Here is a 21,222-nt window from a genome sequence, read left to right on the forward strand (position 1 = left end):
AACTTGACCTCAACCCCGTCCAACACATTTGAGATGAACTGGAACGCCATCCGTTTTGGACTTGACTAACTCAGGGAGTAAATCCCTGCAGCAGGTTCAACATCTGCTGGAAACACGGAAACCAGAAAGATCACATGTTCAGATGTCCGCATACTTATGGCCATGTGGGGTAAGTCATTTGAGAAAATTAAAAAACCACACACTAATTTCCGTGAAGTGATGACAGTGACTGTGAACGAGAAGAGCTGCAGACAGACACAAAGCCCGAGGCGTCTCATGTTTGCTTTTCTTTTTTCTGTTATTTCTTCTCAAGGTAGTAATAAGTGAAGCTCTGGCCGGCTTTGAGACTCGGAGGCAGAAGAGAAAGAAACAAGGACAGAGAGGATTAAGGAATAAAAACAATATCTCAGCATACCTGAGCTGCTCGCTCACAAACAACACATCAAATATATAATGCTTTGCAACAGGAAACGTGAATTGTTTCCTGTGCAACAAGCACTTAACACTTGTTAAGTGATCATAGTAAAAAAGACAAACATTACACATTTCGGCGGCTCTGATCGGACATTCAACCAGATGCAGAGGAAGGAAACAGTACGATTTACAGGATGGAGACAAATGTTTTTTTCCTTTATTGTTCAACTGTTTTTCGCTACATGACTTCTGATACCAGAAAAGCAAACTGGAAATAAATAGATAACGATAGATGTGGTGAAGCGTTTAAGCATTATTTGAGTGAACTTCCGGGAGGATTTAAACCCATAACCCTTTCACTGAACGCCTCACAGCTTTTACAGTTTAAGCCTTAAAAACGGAATTTACATTAATTTTTGTGTTTTTGTGCGTCTGTGTGTGTCTACAAGTAGTGTGTAGCTCCAGCAGTCGGCAGTCCAGGGCTTCATGATGCATCATGGGATTTTGATGACTTCTGACCCTGAAGAAACACAGAGATGAAAAGAAGAAGTGAGTTAGCACCATCATAAACATGATCAGGGTTGTTGATTGATACACCAATGACTGATCAATTTCTCAGTTACTGAAATCTCTGCTATGGAACAAAAACTCCTCTTTGACCTCAGAATATTGACTTGGGACTTGTAGATCTCCTCTTGGGACCTGATATTGGACTTGTTAGTCTTGATTCAAGACCTGATGCTGGACCTGACTTGAGGCTTTGTTGCAAGTGTCATTGCTAGTTTCCAGCCGACGCCAGGCACGCCGTTGTTTAAATAACAAATGCACTTGCGCCCATCTGTGCACCCATGGGAGTGTTGGCTTAAAATGAGGTGTAGTAAGGCAACTTGTCGGCGCATTGCTATCTTGAGGCAGCAGAAAGTGATAGCGCCATTGAACGAAAAGAAACGTGTCTAAAGACAACTGCGCAGCATTTGACTGTTTTTTATTATTTAAGGGCGCATTACCTCCAAAGGTAAGAGAGACACTGTGCGCATTTAGGCACGAGGCACAGCAACATTACTTCAATGATGATTCAAATCTCCTAACACGCCAACAGGATTGGTCAGGGTTAATGTTAATTCATGTTCTGTGTTCTCCGCATCCAAAAGGTCTCACACACAGTCCAGGTTCATACAGAGAAACTGAAGTAAAACAGCCGTCCTGCTGATCACTCCTGAGCTCCATCAGAGAGTCTAAATTGTTTCAGAAGCTATAAGTTGAATTCTGTTTCCTCTGGAGGGTTTCCTGTCCTTTGGTTTGCTGTTTAAATGCATCATGATACAGTATTTGCTGTGACTTTACTGCACATAGAAACTGACAGCAGCCTCTCTGATCATTTATGTAAACCGTCATACAGCAACAAAGCACAAAATAAGGAAACCACTGTAGGGGAGAGATGTGACCCTCGACCGGTTCATCATAGTTTCTAATAACGCAGCGCAGTGAGGATCCAGACGTTTCACAGAGGAGATGGCGTCTGTCTGTTAACAGACTGGAGTTCAGACACGTCACTGATAAGCCACAGAGGAACATCAGAGACAGTACAAGAAAGTACAAGCACACCTGGCTTTTAAAGGGAATGGGAAATGACAATCAGACTGGCTTATTGCATGTTACGCCCAAAACACAGCCACAACTAATTCACAGACTCACTACAACCCCTATGAACAATGCGCCCCTCGCTCTGACCACTTTTTCAGTTGGACACGCCCCAAACGCCACTGCTCCACCCGTTTCACGCCGTGCACTTAGATTGTTAAAATGGGGCCCAAAGTCTTTAAAACATCAATCAATACGTGACTGAAAAACAGAAGACCAACCGATTGAGTAACAAAGTGAAGAAATCTGACTACTAAATGAGTTAACTGTTTTATATAACAGGAAGTTAAAGTGGATCAAACTGATCAACATCTAAATGAATCGAAACGACACTGATGGGAAAATTAAAGTTGACTCACTGAGGTCTGACCACACGCACACACGCTGGCTATTTGAAATGTCAAGTCACAGTATGTTCAGAAACGTGATGCCTCTGACAGGAAGTGTGTGTCCTGTGTGTGTTTCGCTGTGTGTGTTTTGTGCTTCTGTGTGTGTGTGGAGTGATAACAGGAATTTGGTTTTAGTGGTTTGTATTCATTCAGCCTTTAGTTTCGTTTGTGTTCAGAGCGAGTGAAGTTACTGACCTGAAACACTAAACCAACCGACTCTACTGGCACTCAGACTGTGTCAACACATCAAGTTTACTGGCTTACTACTACATTTAGCTGTCAAAATACTTTTGTAACAACCTTAATGCACATCAAACTTTCATTAAAATGTATTGGAAGGACTCAAATGTGACCAATGTAAAAACTCAAATCTCCATCAAGTCATTTCTGTCTGTAACTGAGTCTTAAAACGCTGATGTTGTCCTAAGACAGAACTTGAGGCCTTTTCTTAATTCGGAGTACGTTTAAACTTGTTGCCTTTGGAACCTGATTTAATTTAACTTTTTGATGTAAGTTTATATTAGGAAAAGACTTTTTTTTTGTGTGTGTCAAATACCACGATTTCAGGTCAAAACATTAGGATTGTGCCACAATTTAAGTATTTGGGCGTTACTATTGATTCTAATATTTCTTTTAAAGCACATATTGAGAAATTGTGCAATAGGGTAAAGTTTAGCTTAGCTAATTTTAGATATACTCGAAATGCACTTACTTTTAATGCTGCAAAATTATTCATGGATACGATGATTGCGTCACATCTAACATATTGTTTGACAAGTTGGGGCCAAACTAATAGCTCATCACTAAAGCCACTAGCAACTCTTTACAAAAAAACTCTTAAAGTTCTGGACCAGAAGCCTAATAGTTCACATCATTGTATTATCCTTAATAATCATAAACTGTTGAGCTGGGAAGACATAATCAAATACAAAAACATTTGTTTGGTCTACAAAATTTTGCATAATATTGCTCCTGCTCCTTTTAACCCATTCATAATTCAACGTAATAATAGCAGTCAGACTACCAGAAGCACCACAAGAGGTGATCTTCTAATCCCATTTAGGAAAAGTACATTTGGTCAATTATTATTTTTTGTTAAAGCAATACAAAACTGGAACTCACTGCCCACCACAATTAAAGACATACATACGTATTCCACCTTTACTACATACCTTAAAAACTGGCTGTCCGACAATTACAACTGTACACATTAATTTGATTGTTGTGATATGTATTTGATGTGAGGGCAGACTTTTTTTCCCTTTCCAAGTATCAACAAGGATGTTTGTTTGCGTTCAGCTGCCCAGTTCTACACCTGCGCAGTGTGAACCACAGTCGCTCTCGCGCATCAGTGTTATGTGACCAGCTGCGCAGTAATAACATTACTTTTCACAGTGAGGAGTAGTGTAATGGATTACTATTTCCAAAACAGGTATATTATTACAGTTACTATTCCCAGTAACGCTCCGTTACCGCGCTACTGAACGCACCATTCCTGACGTGAATGATGTGCTGCAGGTCAGGGCACCGGCCCTCATGTTGTTTAAGTCAGCTGTTAGCCAAAAAGCTAAATGAAGAAAGGACAACGAGAGAGAGAGGCGGTTTAGTCTCCAAGACTACTGGGTTAGGTTTAGGTTCCAAGACTACTGGGTTAGGTTTAGGTTCCAAGACTACTGGGTTAGGTTTAGTCTCCAAGACTACTGGGTTAGGTTTAGGTTCCAAGACTACTGGGTTAGGTTTAGGTTCCAAGACTACTGGGTTAGGTTTAGGTTCCAAGACTACTGGGTTACGTTTAGGTTCCAAGACTACTGGGTTACGTTTAGGTTCCAAGACTACTGGGTTAGACTACTGGCTCAGGTTTAGGCAACAAGACTACTGGGTCATGTTTATGGCAACAAACGAACACCGTTTTTTGTCCCTCCCATCCACCCTAACCACCTCCTTACTCTGACTTATATGTTATTTATAGTTGTAGTTTATCGTTGGACGATGGTGCTTGAACCTTGACACGAAAGGATGACATGTGCGTTGGTACCAGACGCAGAAAGATGTGACAAAGCATAGCTATTAAACGCTCTGGTAAAATAAGGGGCTGGTCAAGCTGCTTTATCAACTTCTGAACACTTACATTTATTCATTTAGCTGACGCTTTTATCCAAAGCAACTTACAATTGCTATGTATGTCAGAGGTCGCACGCCTCTGGAGCAACTCAGGGACACAATGTTGGATGGGTCACAGTGGGGGATTGAACCCGGGTCTCCCACACCAAAGGCAGGCATCTTATCTATGCACCATCACCACCCCAAGAAATATAGCTGGCTGTTGGAGGAAACTGGTTTACTGAACAGCAGCTGCAGTGCGTGGTCCAGCAGCCTGCTGACATTTATTCGTTTATATTTTATTCCTTAATGAAAAAGGTCAATTCTTCTTTTTGATGGTTACTTTTTATGTACTTGTAGACTAGTTTTCATTTGTGTCAAGAACATTTCTCGCCACAGCAGGATGTTGTTTTTGCCTCGGACAGCAGCCTACCTGAGCCCCACTTATGTTAAGACTGTCAACATATTTAGTAAATAGAAAGTTCTCTCTCCATTTTTGGGACGATATGAAGAGTTTCTTACGTTTGTGTCGGGCAGATTGACGGTCAGCCCAGCCGCGGTCCTTGTGCTCAGGCTGAGCTTCTTCTTCCACAGATAATAAAACTCCACACACTGAGACAGGGACTTCGTCTGAACCTGAACACACAACAACGAGTTACACCTGAAGAGAAACACGCTGAGCGGATGTTTCAACAGTTTCAGAAACTCACGGCACTCTGGACTCTGCTGAAGTCTTTATGATGGAGCTGCAGGGATTTAACCAGCGACCCCCTCTCCGCTTCGCTCCACCTGGCACCTACAACACATATGTAATGTAATTCACATTAGTAAGTCTTAATTTGTGTCTGTGTTTCATCAAAGATTCTGTTTGTTGCTGGTATAAAAGAGAATATACTTGGATACTGTTGAGCTGTGTGGTGGTTGTTGGATGTTTCAGGAGCTGACAGCAGCTTCTCCACCGTCAGCTGTAAGACAAAAACAAAACATGACCTCAGTGCCAATGCGGCCAGTTTTGATTTGGAAAGCTAATCAAACAGGAAGGTGGAACACCACCCCAAGCTAACGCTTTACTTTACTCGTTATGTGGAGGCAACAAACAGCGTTTCTACAGCAGCCTGCCTCAGTGGTAGAACCCTTTATTCAGAAAGAAGCAACTTTGATTCTGTTAGTTTCTTAAGAATAATTCCATTTTTTAAATTCGCAATGTCGCATTGTCAAGAAAGAAATGCTGCTTAGCCAAACCTCGTTCTCACTGCAGAGTCATCACAAAACATGGTCAAGACCCCTGGGCGTCAGTTTGTATTGCACTGGGAAACCCTGTAGCGTCATTTCTGAACACTCCAAGAAAGTCCAAGTTAGGATTGGGGTGGACGGTGGGCCAGAGACCGGACTTTCACCAAGGAGACTGGTGTTCCTGTCCCGTGTGAAATAAAAAGTCAACAATGACTTTTTTACTTAAGTAATGTTACTTACTTTTAACCCAAACCAAGATCTTTTCCTAAACCGAACCAAGGCGTTTTGGTGCCTAAACCTAACCAAATTGCGACGTTTCATAACGTGAACCAGTAGTTTAGTAAGGAAGTCTAAGTTAGGGTTGCCAACTGTCCGTTATATTAAGCCTAGCAGCGATATCGATGACCCGGGCCAACGACCCCACTGAGGTTAAATAGCTGAGTTTCCCTGCCAGTCAGTCAGAACTGAAGAAGTCCTGTAGAAGTCTAAGTACACGTTAAGTAACGTTAAATCCAGCTATTGTGGAAATTGACAAAAAAGCGGCAAGTGAAGCCTCGTAGTGTATCACAGTGTCAAACATGGACTTCAGCACCGACTGCCTTGTTAAGCTAAACGGTGCGTTGTTTCATGACTCAAATGTTGTGAAGATGATGCATTTTGTTATGAAATTTGAGATGATCACAATGGATGTTATAGGGCCAAAGACTGTGCGGGATATCCTGAAGGATCTATCCCCCGGAGGTGAGCCTGTGCTTTACGTTTAGCAGGACGCTTTTTGTCCCTTATTTCTTTGTGACAAAGTTGGCAACACTAGTCTAAATGAACATTGAATATTTATTGCTAACTTGACCGCGGAGCCCTACACGTCCAGAAACTACGCTAAAGGGTACCCAGGGTGTTAAATAGCGACGCCAAAGGGTCTTGACCAAGCGTCCCTGTGTGAGGAGTTCGGAGAGAGAATGTGTTGGTTAGCCTGGATTTGATGAAGGAACCGTTTGATAAATACTCTTATGCTCTGTGTTCAGCTTGGCATGAAGACAGGAAGCAGTGGAAAACAGCGGCTCTGTCCAAAGTTCAGCTTCTAAACTCAGGAATTAAGGCGTTGTGTCTTGTTTTCTACTCTGAGCAGACAAAACAAGCAGCAGTGTAAAAACCACAGTCTGTGGTTTCAGGGGAGTTGTGTGCTGGGCTGTTTCGTGTTGAACAAGATGATGTGACTATGTGTAACTTCCTGAAGGCTTGTCATCACAGTGAGGTTGTCAGACCAAAACCAACAATTTCCCAAAATGCTGAATGACTTATTTAAAGACAAACGTTGCGGTGAAGGTGGAAATATTGGTATGGAATATATTTCCATATGGAATATGAAATATTTATAGTTTATTGTTAACTGAAGATCTGAATGTGGATCGTCGTCGTCACGTGACGGCTGATCAGACACACAAATATAATCAGACGCTGGTTTTAAAAGAGAGTTGTTATTTTCTAAATAATCCTGAATCTGTCCAAACAGCAAATGAGATTTTACCAGGAAGTCTCCTCTGCACTCTGACAGGACGTGGAGGGCCGACTCTGGGCTGGCCCCGCCCCCTGGCACCACGCTGGAGCGAGCCATCATCAACAGAGCTTCAACTGGACAAACAACGTGTCGATCAATAAATCATCCAATCATCATCATGGTTATAACAACGAGAACATTTCTCTCCGTGAGTGCGTACCTCTCAGCTGATTGACAGGACGCTCCAGCTCTTCCCACGGCGTCCACAGCAGCACGGCATTGTGGGAATCGGAGCTGGCATGTTTTTGGTCCAGCAGAGGTGGGATTTCAGCCTGGAAGCTCCGCCCTTTATTGATCTGCCTGTGATTGACAGATCCGTGTGAACAGGTGATCACACAGCGACATCAGTGCAAAAACTGTGTGAGTGATTCGTTAAGAGGAAAATTTTTACGTACGGCTTAATGATTCCAGGAGGAGGAGAGGCTGTCTCCATGGCAACCAGATCATCTGCCAACCAGAGACACAAATTTTACCATCACGTGCCGGCCAATCAGCAGAGGAAGCTGTTTAATTGTTCAATTAAAGTCCCACATTGCTCAGTTCAGCACAATGTTTTTATTCTAACAGTAAATATAAAATTATTGCTGTGGATTATCGACCATTTTAGATGTAATAATCGATTATAGCGTTACGTATCCTGGATAAGCATACATGGTCAATGATGGGGTTTTTCAAGAGAAAACATCGCAGGTATCAAGGGGTAGGACATTTGAAAGTATAACAACAAACTCGTCCATGCTCTGTGGTACTGGAGACGCCGGGGTACACAGCGAGAGAGGGGTGTGTCATAACAAAGGTCACTGGCTGGAATCGAACCGGCGGTTAACTCTTGTTGTTAGCGTCGGTGTCACTCTGTGATACCGACGCTTCATATAAAACTTGACACTGCGTGGAGAAAAGAAAGCGATCGATCCGAACTCCTTTCAGAAAACAAACATTTTAGAAGTTGTTGTCCTGCTGACAGACCTGACAAAGCATGAATTCATATGTTTAACAAATCGGCATCATGTTGTCGTTATTTCGGCATCAGTTTGATCCGTTTATTGCTATCCATTAAACTGACATTAAATCATCAGTATGTTCGACACATTTGTATCGGTGATGAACGCGGCGGCCTCTAGGTGTCAGGATGATGTCATTAATGACGTGGTGACTTACTGTGTGTGTTGTGAAGCTTTACGGTCTGCACTCTCTGCTGCCTCCTGGTGGTGAGGGAGCAGTACAACCCTGGCCCCGCCCTGAAGGGACACAGCATGGGCGGAGGGGTGTAGTGCACACCACCGACACCATCACCCCCGGCAGCAGCTTCCTCACCATCACCCGCTCTGCTCTCGGCCCCATCTCCCTTAGCAGTCCCTTCCTCTTCTTCTTGGCGTAACAGGCTGCGGTAGAGCACAGCGCCCCCGGTGGCTGGAGAGAGGCGACTGCTTCGCCTCTGCGCCCCTTTACACGCCTTGGCCGGGCCTTTGGGTTGGACGGGGACGGAGACAGGCAACACCATCACTGGGGAAGGGTCCTCACCCTGGAGAAAAGGGTAAGAATAGCGTTATTATGTCGCTTTGGATAAAAGCGTCACCTAAATGAATAAATTCAAATTAGCGGAGGGCTAAACCCAGAAGTTAGCCCTTGTTGGCAGAAGTCTCTAGTGCGCCTGCTCCTGTGGAGCATACCCGGTATTATTTTACCCAGACAACACATTCTCACTCCCAGCTCATCACATATGGACGCTTGGTCAGGACCCCTTGGCGTGCCTTTTTAACACCCTTTTACCAACAATAAAAATGCAACATCCGGTTAGACTTTCAAAATAAAAGTGCTCGTTAACTTTGTGAAACGTTGCAATTTTGAAATGGGACGTTGTGAAACGTTGGAATTGCTTAGTTTTAGGCACCAAAAGCACTTGGTTTGTTTAGGAAAAGATCATGGTTTGGATTAACATAACCACGTTTATGAAACTTCACTAACAATGTTGACTTTTTGTTTCACACTGGAAACTATCTCCGCTGTCCTGGTTGAACGTCCGGCCCACCATCCACCTCCTTACTCTGACTTTTCTGTTAAATATCCTACACCCGCCTTAACCGTTCAAAAGCGATGCCACTGGCCTTCCCCCAATGTGTTGAACTATGGCGCTAAGGGGCACCCTAGTGTGTTACAAACTGGCGCCAACGGGTCTTGACGACACGCCCATATGTGACGACTTGGGAGTGTTTTTAGGCTTTGTGCGCCACTGAGAGGCTTTTGTGGGAATGAACGGAGCCCCGCCTCCAACGCTACATCCAGTTCTCTTTGTACACCAGGGCGCCTCGTCCATCCGCCGCTGCTTAGCTTAGCTTGGAAAATAGCAATAGCGTTTGTTTCTGGGGGCCCGGTACAACTTTAATACCTTTATTCACTGATTCTGGTGAACTGGATCATATTTTATGGAGATTATAGATGGACAGATAGTTTTAAAGTTACCGCTTACTGCTGCTAACTGTAGCTGGCATAAGCTAGTTAGCTCAGTTAGCTGTGCAGCTAGTGGCCCTTTTAGTGTTTACACGGCCGCCGGGAGGAGGAGGTGGTTTTCAGGCCGAAAGTAGAAATAAATGTTGGAAAGCTAGTATTCAGAGCAGGCTGAAGCCCGAGCATTACAGGAATTACTTTTCCGTTTACTTCATCGTTTGTCCAATGTTAGACTTTAGTTACATGACAGAAAACGTCGGGGTTGTTGTGTTGCCATTGTGGGTAATCCAGCCAAGACTCTAGGAATAATTGCAAGAGTTATTTTGGACCTTTTTCAACCATGTAGCCGATCTGGAGCCGCTGTGGGAGCGCATGTGTCCGTTCAGCGCTGGCAGACTCCTGAAATCCCGCTTACACACCATACACAGCAGCCTGTAGCACACAGCAGATAGATTAGTGGTGCTGTAAACGGACACTGCCACATGCTGAGAGGCAAACATCCCATTCATTCATCTTACCTGCACTCTTGACTCTCAGCGCTGCTTTCAGGCTGCAGACGTTTAATCTGAAAACAAACAGAAAAGATTTAAATCAGTTTGAAAAATAAAATTTAAGAATGTAATGTTTTGTTTGATGAAACATTTCATTATGCACTTATGTATTGTACACTTAGTATTTACACATTTAATTACACAGATACTTAATTATGCAGCCATTTACTGACTTATTCACAGTTGCACACTTATTTACCCCTCACTTATTTGCCTATTGAAATATTTAGATACTTATTTATACAGTTAATTGCATACTTACTTTTATCATATGCACTTTTTTGCATACTTACATATTTATGCGTTCCCTTAATATTTTATTTGCGAACTCATTTTCAAATTAACTTAGTATGTTCGGTTTATCATACACACCCAGGTCCAGTCTGGTTGAGTATCTCCTCCTCCTCCTCCTCCTCCTCTTCTTCCTCGTCCTCGTCCTCCTACGCCTCCTCGTCCTCCTCTTCCTCCTCTTCCTCCTCCTCCTCCTCTTCCTCCTCCTCCTCCACACTCCTCCCTCCAGCTCAGCCCAGCAGGGAGGCCTGGAGACTGGGCAGCGCTGCTGACATCCTGGCCTCTTCCCTGTGGAGAGAAAACGTTCTCAGCGCTCCCGGTGGTGTTGAGGAGGTCCGTCTGGTCCTGGATCAGCTCTCTTTGGGCCTGGAGGAGGTGTCTGCCGGTCTGATGCGGGTGGTGCTGACCCGGGTCAGACATCATAGGGTAGCTGTCAAACTCTTGCAGACAGCAGCTGAGGGCCTCCTTTGTGTTCAGCTGTCTGGACGTTTGTGTGTGAAGATCCGGTCGCTCTTCCCTGGGATGCATTTGAGGATCCGGGCTGGAGATTGTTGGGGTTTGTGGGTAGTGAGGACTCGGACCAGGGGTCGTGGGGCTACAAAATGGCTGGGTGGCGTTGTTATCGTGGCAGCTGTCGTGGAAATACTGGCTGCTGGAGAAGTCTTCAACAGACGATGAGCTGAACTCCACAGAACTCCATCTCCCCAGGGCGACTTCTCCAGACATGGAGCCCAGTGAAGAGCACTGCAGCTGGGACAGAGTGGGCCCCAGAGGCCTCCAGGTGTCCTGAACTGGACCAGGGGTGTCTCCCTGTCCGTACAGCCCACTGGCAACGAGTGTGTGAGTGTTATAGGGATGTCTGCATGTGTTCTCCGGTTCATCTCTGTGGTGAGCCACATGGTTACTGAAGTGGTTCTGGTTCTGGAGGTGGGCGGTGGTCTGGTTCTGTTTCAAATCGGATACAGACAGATCAGTCAGCAACATGTGGCATTTATGGTTCTGATGTTTGATGGAGGAGAAAAGACCTTACCTGGTGGGAGTAACTGTAGCTCTTGAGCAGTAGGAAAGTTCTGAATCTGGTTCAGATCTGCTCCAATTTGGATTATCTAAACCTTGACCATGGTTTGGGTTGCAAAGCTGGTGCTGGGTCTGGGGTACAAAGTGAGGGGAGGTCACGTGGGGAGGAGGGAAGTGAGGGGAGGTTACTTGGTGCTGATGGAGGTGAGGTGGGTCTGGGGTTCAAGATGAGGGGAAGTCACGTGGGGAGGAGGGAAGTGAGGGGAGGTTACTTGGTGCTGATGGAGGTGAGGTGAGGATACCTGGGTCTGGGGTTCAAGATGAGGGGAAGTCACGTGGGGATGAGGGAAGTGAGGGGAGGTTACTTGGTGCTGATGGAGGTGAGGCGAGGATACCTGGGTCTGGGGTTCAAGATGAGGGGAAGTCACGTGGGGATGAGGGAAGTGAGGGGAGGTTACTTGGTGCTGATGGAGGTGAGGCGAGGATACCTGGGTCTGGGGTTCAAGATGAGGGGAAGTCACGTGGGGATGAGGGAAGTGAGGGGAGGTTACTTGGTGCTGATGGAGGTGAGGCGAGGATACCTGGGTCTGGGGTTCAAGATGAGGGGAGTCACGTGAGGATGAGGGAAGTGAGGGGAGGTTACTTGGTGCTGATGGAGGTGAGGCGAGGATACCTGGGTCTGGGGTTCAAGATGAGGGGAGGTCACGTGGGGAGGAGGGAAGTGAGGGGAGGTTACTTGGTGCTGATGGAGGTGAGGCGAGGATACCTGGGTCTGGGGTTCAAGATGAGGGGAGGTCACGTGGGATGAGGGAAGTGAGGCGAGGTTACTTGGTGCTGATGGAGGTGAGGCGAGGATACCTGGGTCTGGGGTTCAAGATGAGGGGAAGTCACGTGGGGATGAGGGAAGGTTGGGGAGGTTACCTGGCGATGTGGGTGGTGATTAGGTGCTTGGGTCTGAGGTATGAGGTGATAGGAGGGTACCTAGGGGGGAGGAGGAGGAAGTGCACAAACAAGTAAATAAGAACGTTCTCACATCTCAAAGTGTGTGAATTGGTGAGGAAAATGGTGAGAACCTTAGCGTGAGGGTTTCCATTGTTCCTGGGTGACGAGGGGGAGGCGAGCGGAGAAGGTGAAGCGATGAAAGGCGACGCCTGGGACAGAGAGGAGTGATGGACAATGGAAGGAGAGGACGAGGAAAATGGCCACAAGTCAGACATGATGTCACGCACGCACACACCTGTTAACACTGAGGCCGTGTGTGTGCATGTGCATGGTCATGTGTGTGATATCCGGAGGGCGTCTTCATATGAATCTGACGATCTGCAGAACGACACAAAGGAAGACGTTGGTGACACTGATGAGCTGCTGTGATAGTGCACCGTTATCGTCTCTACGTGGACGCCTGGGTTTCGTTATTGTCTCAGAGAAGTGGAAAACTTCAAACAGCTGTTCAGTGACGTGTTTCTGCCCTGCCAGAGAAGGAGGCGGGCTTTGTAGACCCACAAACCTAAAGGCCAGAGGAAGCCTGAACGTTTTTCATTGGAATGAATGAGGTGCCATCTTGGACAGCCCTTTCTCGCTCCCCGACTCATCATATATGGACGCATGTTCAAGACCCATCGGCGTCAGTTTGTGACGCACTGGGGATCCCTAGCGTCATAGTTCAACGCAGTGGTGGAACCCCTGTAGCGTCCATTTGTGACGGTAAAGGCAGGTATATGATATTTAACAGAAAAGACTGAGTAAAGAGGCAGATGGAGGGCCAGAACCTGGACTTTGAACCAGGAGACCGGGGTTCGTGTCCCAGGTGAAACAAAAAGTCAACATTAAATATTTTTATTTAAGTTAAGTTTTAAGATGAGTTACGAAAGTAAGTAAGTTAATTTACGTGTTAACCGACCTTTGTAGTTATTTTAACCCAAACCATGATCTTTTCCTAACCTTAAGTAGTTTTGTTGCCTAAACCTAACCAAACTGCAACATTTCATGACTTTAATAAAGCACCGTTTCAAAATGCCGATGTTTCGAAAACGCTAGCGTTTTATTTTGAAAGTCTAACCGGACGTTGCATATTTAATGTCGCTAACTTAACCGCGGAGCCCTGAACGTCAATAAATGACGCAAAAGCTGTACCCAGGTCGCTAAAAGGCGACGGCAAAGGGCCTTGACCAAGCGTCAATATGTGATGAGTCAGGAGTGAGAAGGTGTTGTCTTGGAACATGATCACTTTTAATACCTTCATGGTCAAGACGCCACCGGTGTGAAGGCTTACATATAAAAAACTGTGCAGCTGTTTTTACCAACCTGTTCTCATCTCAACTCGTCACATATGGACACTTTGTCAAGACCCCATGGTGTCGCTTTAAACACCCTAGGTACCCTTTAACCTCGTTTTTGTACGTGTAGGGCTCAGCTGTGAACTTAGCAAGAATACGTACGTACCGTCTGGTTAACGTTGGTTAATATTGTAAAATGTCGCAGTTTGGTTAGATTTCAGAACCAAAACTTCTTGGTTAAGTTTAGGAAAGGATCATAGTTTAGGGTTGAAATAACTACGTATGTTAAGTAACGCTACAGTTGACGATGGATGGAAGTAACACTACTTTCATAACATCATTAAAAGGAATCAAAAGCCATGTTTCCATCTAATTGACATGCAAATTTTAAGCGTACTTTTGAAATGTCGCGAAAAATGTGAGGTTCCATCAGCTGGTTTGGAGCGACTGGCTGCGGCAAGCGTAGTTATGTCAGTAGTTGACGTTACACATGGCTGTAATAAACAAGACGTATGGGTTCCAAACCAGAAACAAAACCAGTCGCATGAACCTGAGGGCCACTGATCTGAGAAAAATGGAGAGAGGTCCTCAGGAATGTGTTTCAAGCGGGCAAGTTGCTACCAACCATGTCTCCGCACGTTATGGGAATATCCGGTGTTATGCCGAGTTTTGCATGCACCTCCAAATAATGCTTTTACGTTCAGTCATTAATATTTTATTACACTCAGTAGAAGTAGCATTCACTGAGATTCAGGAAAAATATGTGTTGATAACCCCGTTTGATCAGTGTGCAGAGCAAAGTACCTGAAAAGGACCTTTAAGAGGTGACTGCATAATTCGGCAGAACAGATGATGAAGGCTACCTGCCCAGATTTGCGTCCACCTCTTTTCTCAGCACAGATGAGCGTTACCAGCCGCGAGGGGAAGGAAATTCTCGGCAGGCGTGCAGAACTCTGCACAACCGGGCAAGACGCCGACAGCAGAAACAGCAGTTCTCTACGTCAGAAATTATTCAGAAAAAGTGGCGTGAAAGGGCGCCATGTGCGTCGGTACCCACCATTCAATTTCTTTTAAATTCTTGGCGGACAAGGGCTTCCATACAATTCAAATCAATCTATCTGCTTCAGTATAAAGACTGTCAAGTCGTTGTGAATGTGAATTTTAATTCTGACTATTCTTGACCTCAGTCGGTCCGGTTTGTAAATGGTCACCCGTGGTTACAGCACGTTCTCACTCCCAACTCGTCACAAAAGGACGCTCGGTCAAGACCCCTTGGCGTCGCTTTTTAACGCCCTGGGTACCCTTTGCCGTTGTTTTTCGGTATCTTGGGCTCAGCGGTCAAGTCAGTAACAATAAATATGCAAAGTCCAGTCAGACTTTCAAAATAAAACTAGTGGTTAACATTGTGAAAGGTCTGAATTTGGGTGGGTATAGGCACCAAAAACTACTTGGTTAGGTTTAGGAAAACTACATGGTTTGGGTTAAAATAACTATGTTACTTACGTGACTTAACTTTTACGTAAGTTAAGTACCGTTACTTAACTAAAACTAATCACTGTTAACTTTTTGATTCACACAGGAAACAGACACCAGTCTCAACCTGGCCCAGCCGCCTCCTGACTCTGACTTTTCTGTTATTTATATCCTACACCTACATTTAGTGTTCAAAAAGGGGCTTCACTCAGTGCGTTACAAACTGACCCCGCGAGGTCTTGACCATGCGTCTGTATGTGAGGACTTGGGAGTGAGAACCGGTAAAGCACCTCTCCAGTTTTAATTACCGCCTAAACTTACTGCTCATTAGAGGACGACTTTTTTAACTTTAACGACAGGAAATTGTGACACATACAACCGCTCCTTGGTTTCCATGAGTTTTTATTTTTTTTTAATTAATGTTCCGGGCGCTACTGTGTTTTAACCGGTGTCATTGGGTTACATGTGTTTAGTAAAATGTTTGACTGGAAATATAGATCTTTTTTTACTTACATGCATAGAAACCGCAGCTATAGCTACAGCAGCTGTATGTGTCTGTATGACTAAGTGTGAACGTGTGATAACAGGACACTTCTAAGAATTCACACCCTCAGACGATTAAAGCTCAACTTCTCTTAAAGTGGCAATGTCAAGTGTCAGATTACAAGATTATCTATTTTCTTATAGTTATTTTCCCTCATTCATAAACAATCAATGAGCAGATGGGGGACAGAATCCCTTTTTTAAATGTTTATATAAACCAGTGGTCATTTCCTCTTTAACCTGAATATAAGATGGTTATCATTTAAACCATAACATTAAAAATTCATAATAACGGTGTAGGTAGAACTTTTATAGGGTCGTAGCTGGTAAATAAAAGCACAAACTGTGTAAAACAATCAGAGAGCAGCAGCAGCAGCACTGATCTAACATCAACCTTTAGTTTGAAATGTAAATGTAAATGAAATAACCTCTCACCTGAAACATCGGCTCCGACTGACTGACTCTGACTGTGTGTGTGTATGTGTGTGTTTCTGTGTGTTGTCAGGATGTGGTCACGAGTTCTTCCTCTCGCTCGCTGTCTCTTCAGACTCTTTGCTTCTTCCTGTGATGATGCTTTCAGAGGATCAATTAAAAACACGACACATTTATTATCCGAAACGAAGAGTTTAAACTAAATACAAACGCACACAACTAAATTAATAATGTGTTTAATGTAAAAATGTTTCTGTATTTTGTTTTATCAAAAAAAAAGCTGTTTAAAAAAGATTTAAAACAGAAGTGTTAAAATAAATGTGTGTTTTATAATAACTTGATCTTCCAAAATCAGAATCAGCTTCATTGCCAAGTAGTTTTACACGTACACTGAATTTGCTTTGGTGACTTGGTGCATAACAATAAATGTCCATCCATCCATCCATCTTCATCTGCTTATCCGGGGTCAGATAACAACAAGTAACAATAAATATAAAATACATAAATATAAAAATATGAAATTAACAAGATATACAAAATATTAAACAATAATAAGGACTATGTGCAATTTGGCAGTTAGGCCATTACAGATTTTCACCATAAAACAGGAGGTTTGTCACCTTCAGTTGAAACTTGCTGAAATTTATCTATTGAGAAATTACAACAATGTGGAAATAAGTTAAATTGATCATTTAACAATTATTAGATCTAACAGAAATCTGGCTTTTAATTTAATTTAAAGACCAGCCATATTTTTGTTTAGTTTTTAATCTACATAAGCTCTATTCTTGATATTTATTTGTTTATACATCATTTTTGTCTTTTGTTTTCTACCCCGACAACACATCCCTGATATGCTAATTAAATAGTTTCTATATCGATTGTTGTTTGTAAGCACATTTTCCGTGGGGTAGGAACCTTTGTCAGGAATCCCAGTGCAGCACGGTGCTTTCACTGTGTGGGACCGAGGTCAGAGCCAGGAGTGAAGTTGCACACGATCAAACCGGAAATGTGTCAGTTTTAAGCGATTATACCCATCAGAATAAAAGCAGAATAAGACTCGCTTTTTCCTGTTGTCCAATTCAAATTAAAAAAATCAAATAATATAAAGTAATTAAATAAAATTTAAAAGACGTGTATTTAGAAAAGTTCCTCCTTGTATTAAATCTTATTTTTGATCAGTTTCTCTCTAAGAATGTGTGTCTACAGTTCAATCCTAAGTTGTAGAATAATTGTAGTACACTCAGGGCAAACTTTATAAATACTGAACTCACGAATTCCGACAACACAACATCATCTCGCTGAAACATCTCTATAATTTTCAAATGTTATCTTCCTTATTTTGTATATTTGTAGGCCTTTATCGCAACAAAATTGTTTCAAAACACCCTCCACTTTGCAGCGATATTATTGTGGTTCAGAATTCCTAAATCTACTTATTTGGATTTATTTTTTTGCTGCTTATTAGTTTGCTACTTTGCAATAAAGCGAAATGATCAAAACCACAGTTTTCCTTTGGAGTGTCGCTTTTATTGTGAAGGCTGATAACGGAAGTTGTTTGTCGTGTGTCTGACGCAGGTTCCGCTCGCTCCCTCTTCGGTTCAGGTCAGCGCGAGACCGTCTGATCTCAGCTTAGTTTTCATTTCATCCGTCAAAAATGTTTGTTAAAATACAATAAAGTAGTTTTCATTTAGTTTTCAGTGACAGCAGCAGATGCGGCGCTGAAGCTAAAGCTAACAGGGAGGTTTTGCTAACGGCGACCTGCTGCAGGACGGTTACAGAGTGATGCGCCAGTGTCGTCATCGCGTAAGTTACATTTACGTGCGCGTACGCTAGTTCATGAACGCTGCTTGGTGTCACACTGGAATAAAATGTAAACTGAAATTAATTTAGGCGAAGAGGGACAATTTGTACGCTGCTAGTTGCTTTATAGTAATTTATTTAACTGTTGGAAAATAAAAGAATTATAAATAATATTTAACAAGAATCAGCTGGGATCAGTTCTTCCAAGTGGAAATCACTTATAAAGTCAACATAGCCGCTAAACTTTGTCTAAGTTATTTTCCTGTAAAGAGCACAATATTATCGGCTGTAACTAACAATTATGTCCTTTATCAAACAGTAAAAAGAAAATGCTAATTAAGTTCCCAGATGCCAAGGCGACTTCTTCAAACGTCTTGTTTTGTTTGACCAACAAGTCCAAATTTTTATTTATTTATTTATTCATCTATAAAATGTGAGTAGGGGAGATGAAAGCTTTTATTAACTAATTAAGGATTTTAACCAAATTACGCCGGAAACCTCCCAGGATAAGAAATTACCGATCTGTAAAACTACTTCCTGGTGCTGTAACGCCATCGTGGTCTTTAGACGTGATCTCGTTGCTGCAGCATGCGGAGCTGAAGAAGCTGTTTGAAGGAAACGCCATGATGTCGCACGTCAGCAGGACGTTGTCTCTGTTAAGACGCTGCTCAGGAGCGCCAGCTCAGACCAGCTCCGCCTCCAGCCTGGTCGTGGCCTCTGACGGCAGCGGGGCAGGGCTTGTCTTACGCTCCCAGGCCACCGATGTGTACCAGAACCTGGCTCTGGAGGACTGGATCGACGCCAACGTGGACCTGCAGCACCGCAGCATCCTGCTGCTGTGGAGGAACCGGCCGGCCGTGGTCATCGGGCGCCACCAGAACCCCTGGACCGAGTGCAACCTGCCGGCCATGAGGAGGGCGGGGATCCCTCTGGCCCGCAGGCGGAGCGGCGGCGGGACCGTCTTCCACGACCTCGGGAACCTCAACCTGACCTTCTTCACCTCCAAGAAGGCGTACGACCGGCAGAGGAACCTGAAGGTCGTCACAGAGGCTCTGAGGCGGCTCCGGCCGGGACTGGACGTCCGGGCCACCGACAGATTCGACATTTTACTCAACGGACACCTGAAGATCTCAGGTAGGGAGGCGGGGTCGGACAAGAGGTTCCCAGAGTGCACTGCAGCAGAAACGTCACGTTGTTGTTCATGTGTTTGTTTACAGGCAGCGCCTCCAGACTGAGCAGGAAGTCGTCCTACCATCACTGCACCCTGCTGCACTCGGCCGACCGCTCCGCCCTCGCCGATGTTCTCCGCCCCTCTTGTCCCGGTATCCAGAGCAACGCCACGCCCAGCGTCCCCTCACCTGTCGCCAACCTGCTGGACCACGCCCCCACGCTGCAGTGGGAGGAGCTGCTGGACGCGCTGGCGCACCAGTACAATGAAGGTACAGCTGTGTCTGAAGACATCTGTGGCGAACGAGGCCCCCTGCTGGCCAAGACGTGTCACCACAGAGCAACACAACCTGGTGGCTGATACACGGTTGATCTTCTAATTCAACCTTTCTTTTCTTTCGGACCCTCAGAGTTCAGCTTCAGCGCCGCGTCGACCCTCGTTGACCCCGCCGACGAGTCCGCGTTCCCTGGTCTCAGCAGGACGGCGGCGGAGCTGCGCGCCTGGGACTGGACGTTCGGTAAGACGCCTAAATTCAGCGTCCAAACCCTCCTGGACCTGAGGGACGACCGACCGCCTGCTCGCAGCTCCGCCCGGCTGCACGTGGAGGTGAAGAACGGCGTGGTCGACAGCTGCGAGCTGGACGTTCCCGCAGACTGGCTTCCTCGGCGTCTGAGCGGCGAGCTGAGCGCCGTGCTGGTCGGTGAGAGGTTTTGTCGGCATCGAGCGGCTGCAGCTGTGACCACGCTGCTGCGGTCGGAGAGCGGCGAGCTGAGGAGCAGACTGAACAACCTGTGCGACGCCGTGGTGTCTGCGATGGGCTGAAATAAAACTGGTGAACTGAAACAACTCGGCGTGTGTCAATTTATTGATCAACAGAAAACTGATCCGGTCAGTAGTGGGGCGTCATAGCGCCACCCAGAGGCTGGCAGAGCAGACGCCACGCTGACGATTCATCAGCAGTTTGTCCCGAGAAAACGACACAGGGACATAAAAATGTTATGTCTGACTAGAAACTAGTTCTAACGTCACTACAGTTTGTAATCACAAGAAAAATCTGCAGCTATTCTGAAAATTTATGTGTGAAAAAATCATTTTAAATTAAATCTGTTCGTGCTGCAGAGACGTCCTGGACTTAAAAAAACAGCTTTGTTTGGTTCAGATCCTGCAAAAGTTTTTCAGTGAAAATGAGATGTTTTTTTTTTTTTATGTTTAATTTCACTAAATAAAGGAAGAAAACTGGTTTATTATCAGAGAGTTTTAATGTTTGAATATAAAAAGGCGACACACATCTTCAGGTACAAACTAAACAAATAATAAATTGTCTAATAAAAAATAAAGGGCCTCGTGGACGCTGTGACAAGTCAAATGTATTGTTTGGTAATTAAATCTCTAAGTGTTGATCAGGTTGAAGCCACAAACGTGCCGCACGGGAGCTGCCATCTTCCTGCGCTGGTGACGTCATGTGGAGCAGGAGTCTGCGCAGTATCGTGCTGACGTGACTAACCTCAGACGGGTCATGTCGCAGGACGCATGCGCGATGCTCGATTTGCTCGATTGTAGCCATGCGTGCCGCTGAGCGCTCCGCTGGAGAGGAGAGATAAAACAGGAGGTGTCACTCTGCTGGAATCTCCTTCTTCTTTTTTCCCGGCAGTCTCGGCGCTGTTTCAGTGCATTGCTGCCTCCCACCGGTAAAGTATCGCCATTGAAGCTTTGTTACCTAAGACTTGAGATATAGACCTGTGGATTTAAGGAAGTTTATTAATTCCCTATATCTCTCCTTTTCATGCACCCCGTCACTTAGCAGTGGAGAATATTTCCATTCCCAGTTTGCCTGGTTCTATGAATAGCTACTTCCATCCCACTCAAGCCCGTCTTTTCTAAATGAAAA

The 21,222-nt window shown here is 44.7% G+C and overlaps 3 protein-coding genes and 1 long non-coding RNA gene across 5 annotated transcripts in view; 1 reads left to right on the plus strand and 3 right to left on the minus strand.

The window, feature by feature from the left end:
• LOC119916213 (NLR family CARD domain-containing protein 3-like) overlaps nucleotides 1-21,222 on the minus strand; it is a 795,320-nt gene that overhangs the window by 428,199 nt on the left and 345,899 nt on the right.
• LOC119902227 (zinc finger protein 541-like) lies at nucleotides 601-11,845 on the minus strand. Its single transcript, XM_038718309.1, has 12 exons — nucleotides 11,653-11,845; nucleotides 10,704-11,567; nucleotides 10,299-10,345; nucleotides 10,110-10,212; nucleotides 8,494-8,857; nucleotides 7,731-7,782; nucleotides 7,496-7,635; nucleotides 7,306-7,409; nucleotides 5,440-5,509; nucleotides 5,255-5,340; nucleotides 5,067-5,180; nucleotides 601-934 (listed from the first exon to the last, which is right to left on the minus strand). Exons 2-12 carry the CDS (start codon nucleotides 11,346-11,348, stop codon nucleotides 899-901), a joined length of 1,761 nt encoding a protein of 586 aa, XP_038574237.1. The 5' UTR covers nucleotides 11,349-11,567; nucleotides 11,653-11,845; the 3' UTR covers nucleotides 601-898.
• LOC119917233 lies at nucleotides 12,474-16,445 on the minus strand. Its single transcript, XR_005447248.1, has 3 exons — nucleotides 16,367-16,445; nucleotides 12,713-12,959; nucleotides 12,474-12,620 (listed from the first exon to the last, which is right to left on the minus strand). It is a non-coding gene; the product is annotated as an uncharacterized LOC119917233 (long non-coding RNA).
• Nucleotides 16,816-20,581, plus strand: lipt1 (lipoyltransferase 1). 2 transcript variants are annotated; one of them, XM_038726519.1, is made up of 4 exons: nucleotides 16,816-18,169; nucleotides 18,754-19,300; nucleotides 19,384-19,605; nucleotides 19,744-20,581. In XM_038726519.1, the coding sequence occupies exons 1-4, from the start codon at nucleotides 18,149-18,151 to the stop codon at nucleotides 20,154-20,156; spliced, it is 1,203 nt and encodes a 400-aa protein (XP_038582447.1). In that variant the 5' UTR covers nucleotides 16,816-18,148; the 3' UTR covers nucleotides 20,157-20,581. The 2 variants fall into 2 exon arrangements, with proteins under 2 accessions (XP_038582447.1, XP_038582526.1); XM_038726598.1 differs by having other exon boundaries at nucleotides 16,819-18,169; nucleotides 18,734-19,300.

The sequence above is a fragment of the Micropterus salmoides genome, unplaced genomic scaffold (assembly GCF_014851395.1).
Source record: "Micropterus salmoides isolate LMB-PRFRI ecotype aquatic unplaced genomic scaffold, ASM1485139v1 Ms_hic_scaffold_1, whole genome shotgun sequence".
Lineage (NCBI taxonomy): Eukaryota > Metazoa > Chordata > Actinopteri > Centrarchiformes > Centrarchidae > Micropterus > Micropterus salmoides.

What these genes read in the sequence shown, in the direction of transcription:
- LOC119902227 (XM_038718309.1), bottom strand. Translation starts at nt 11,348, where the DNA reads ATGTCTGGAGAAGTCGCCCTGGGGAGATGGAGTTCTGTGGAGTTCAGC. An exon ending in CCTCCTGGAATCATTAAGCC is followed by an intron (nt 7,636 to 7,730) that starts GTACGTAAAAAT and finishes TGTCAATCACAG; the next exon opens with GCAGATCAATAAAGGGCGGA. An exon ending in TCAGCAGAGTCCAGAGTGCC is followed by an intron (nt 5,181 to 5,254) that starts GTGAGTTTCTGA and finishes TTGTGTGTTCAG; the next exon opens with GTTCAGACGAAGTCCCTGTC.
- lipt1 (XM_038726519.1), top strand. Translation starts at nt 18,149, where the DNA reads ATGCGCCAGTGTCGTCATCGC. An exon ending in TGCGCCAGTGTCGTCATCGC is followed by an intron (nt 18,170 to 18,753) that starts GTAAGTTACATT and finishes TCGTTGCTGCAG; the next exon opens with CATGCGGAGCTGAAGAAGCT. An exon ending in GGCGCACCAGTACAATGAAG is followed by an intron (nt 19,606 to 19,743) that starts GTACAGCTGTGT and finishes TCGGACCCTCAG; the next exon opens with AGTTCAGCTTCAGCGCCGCG.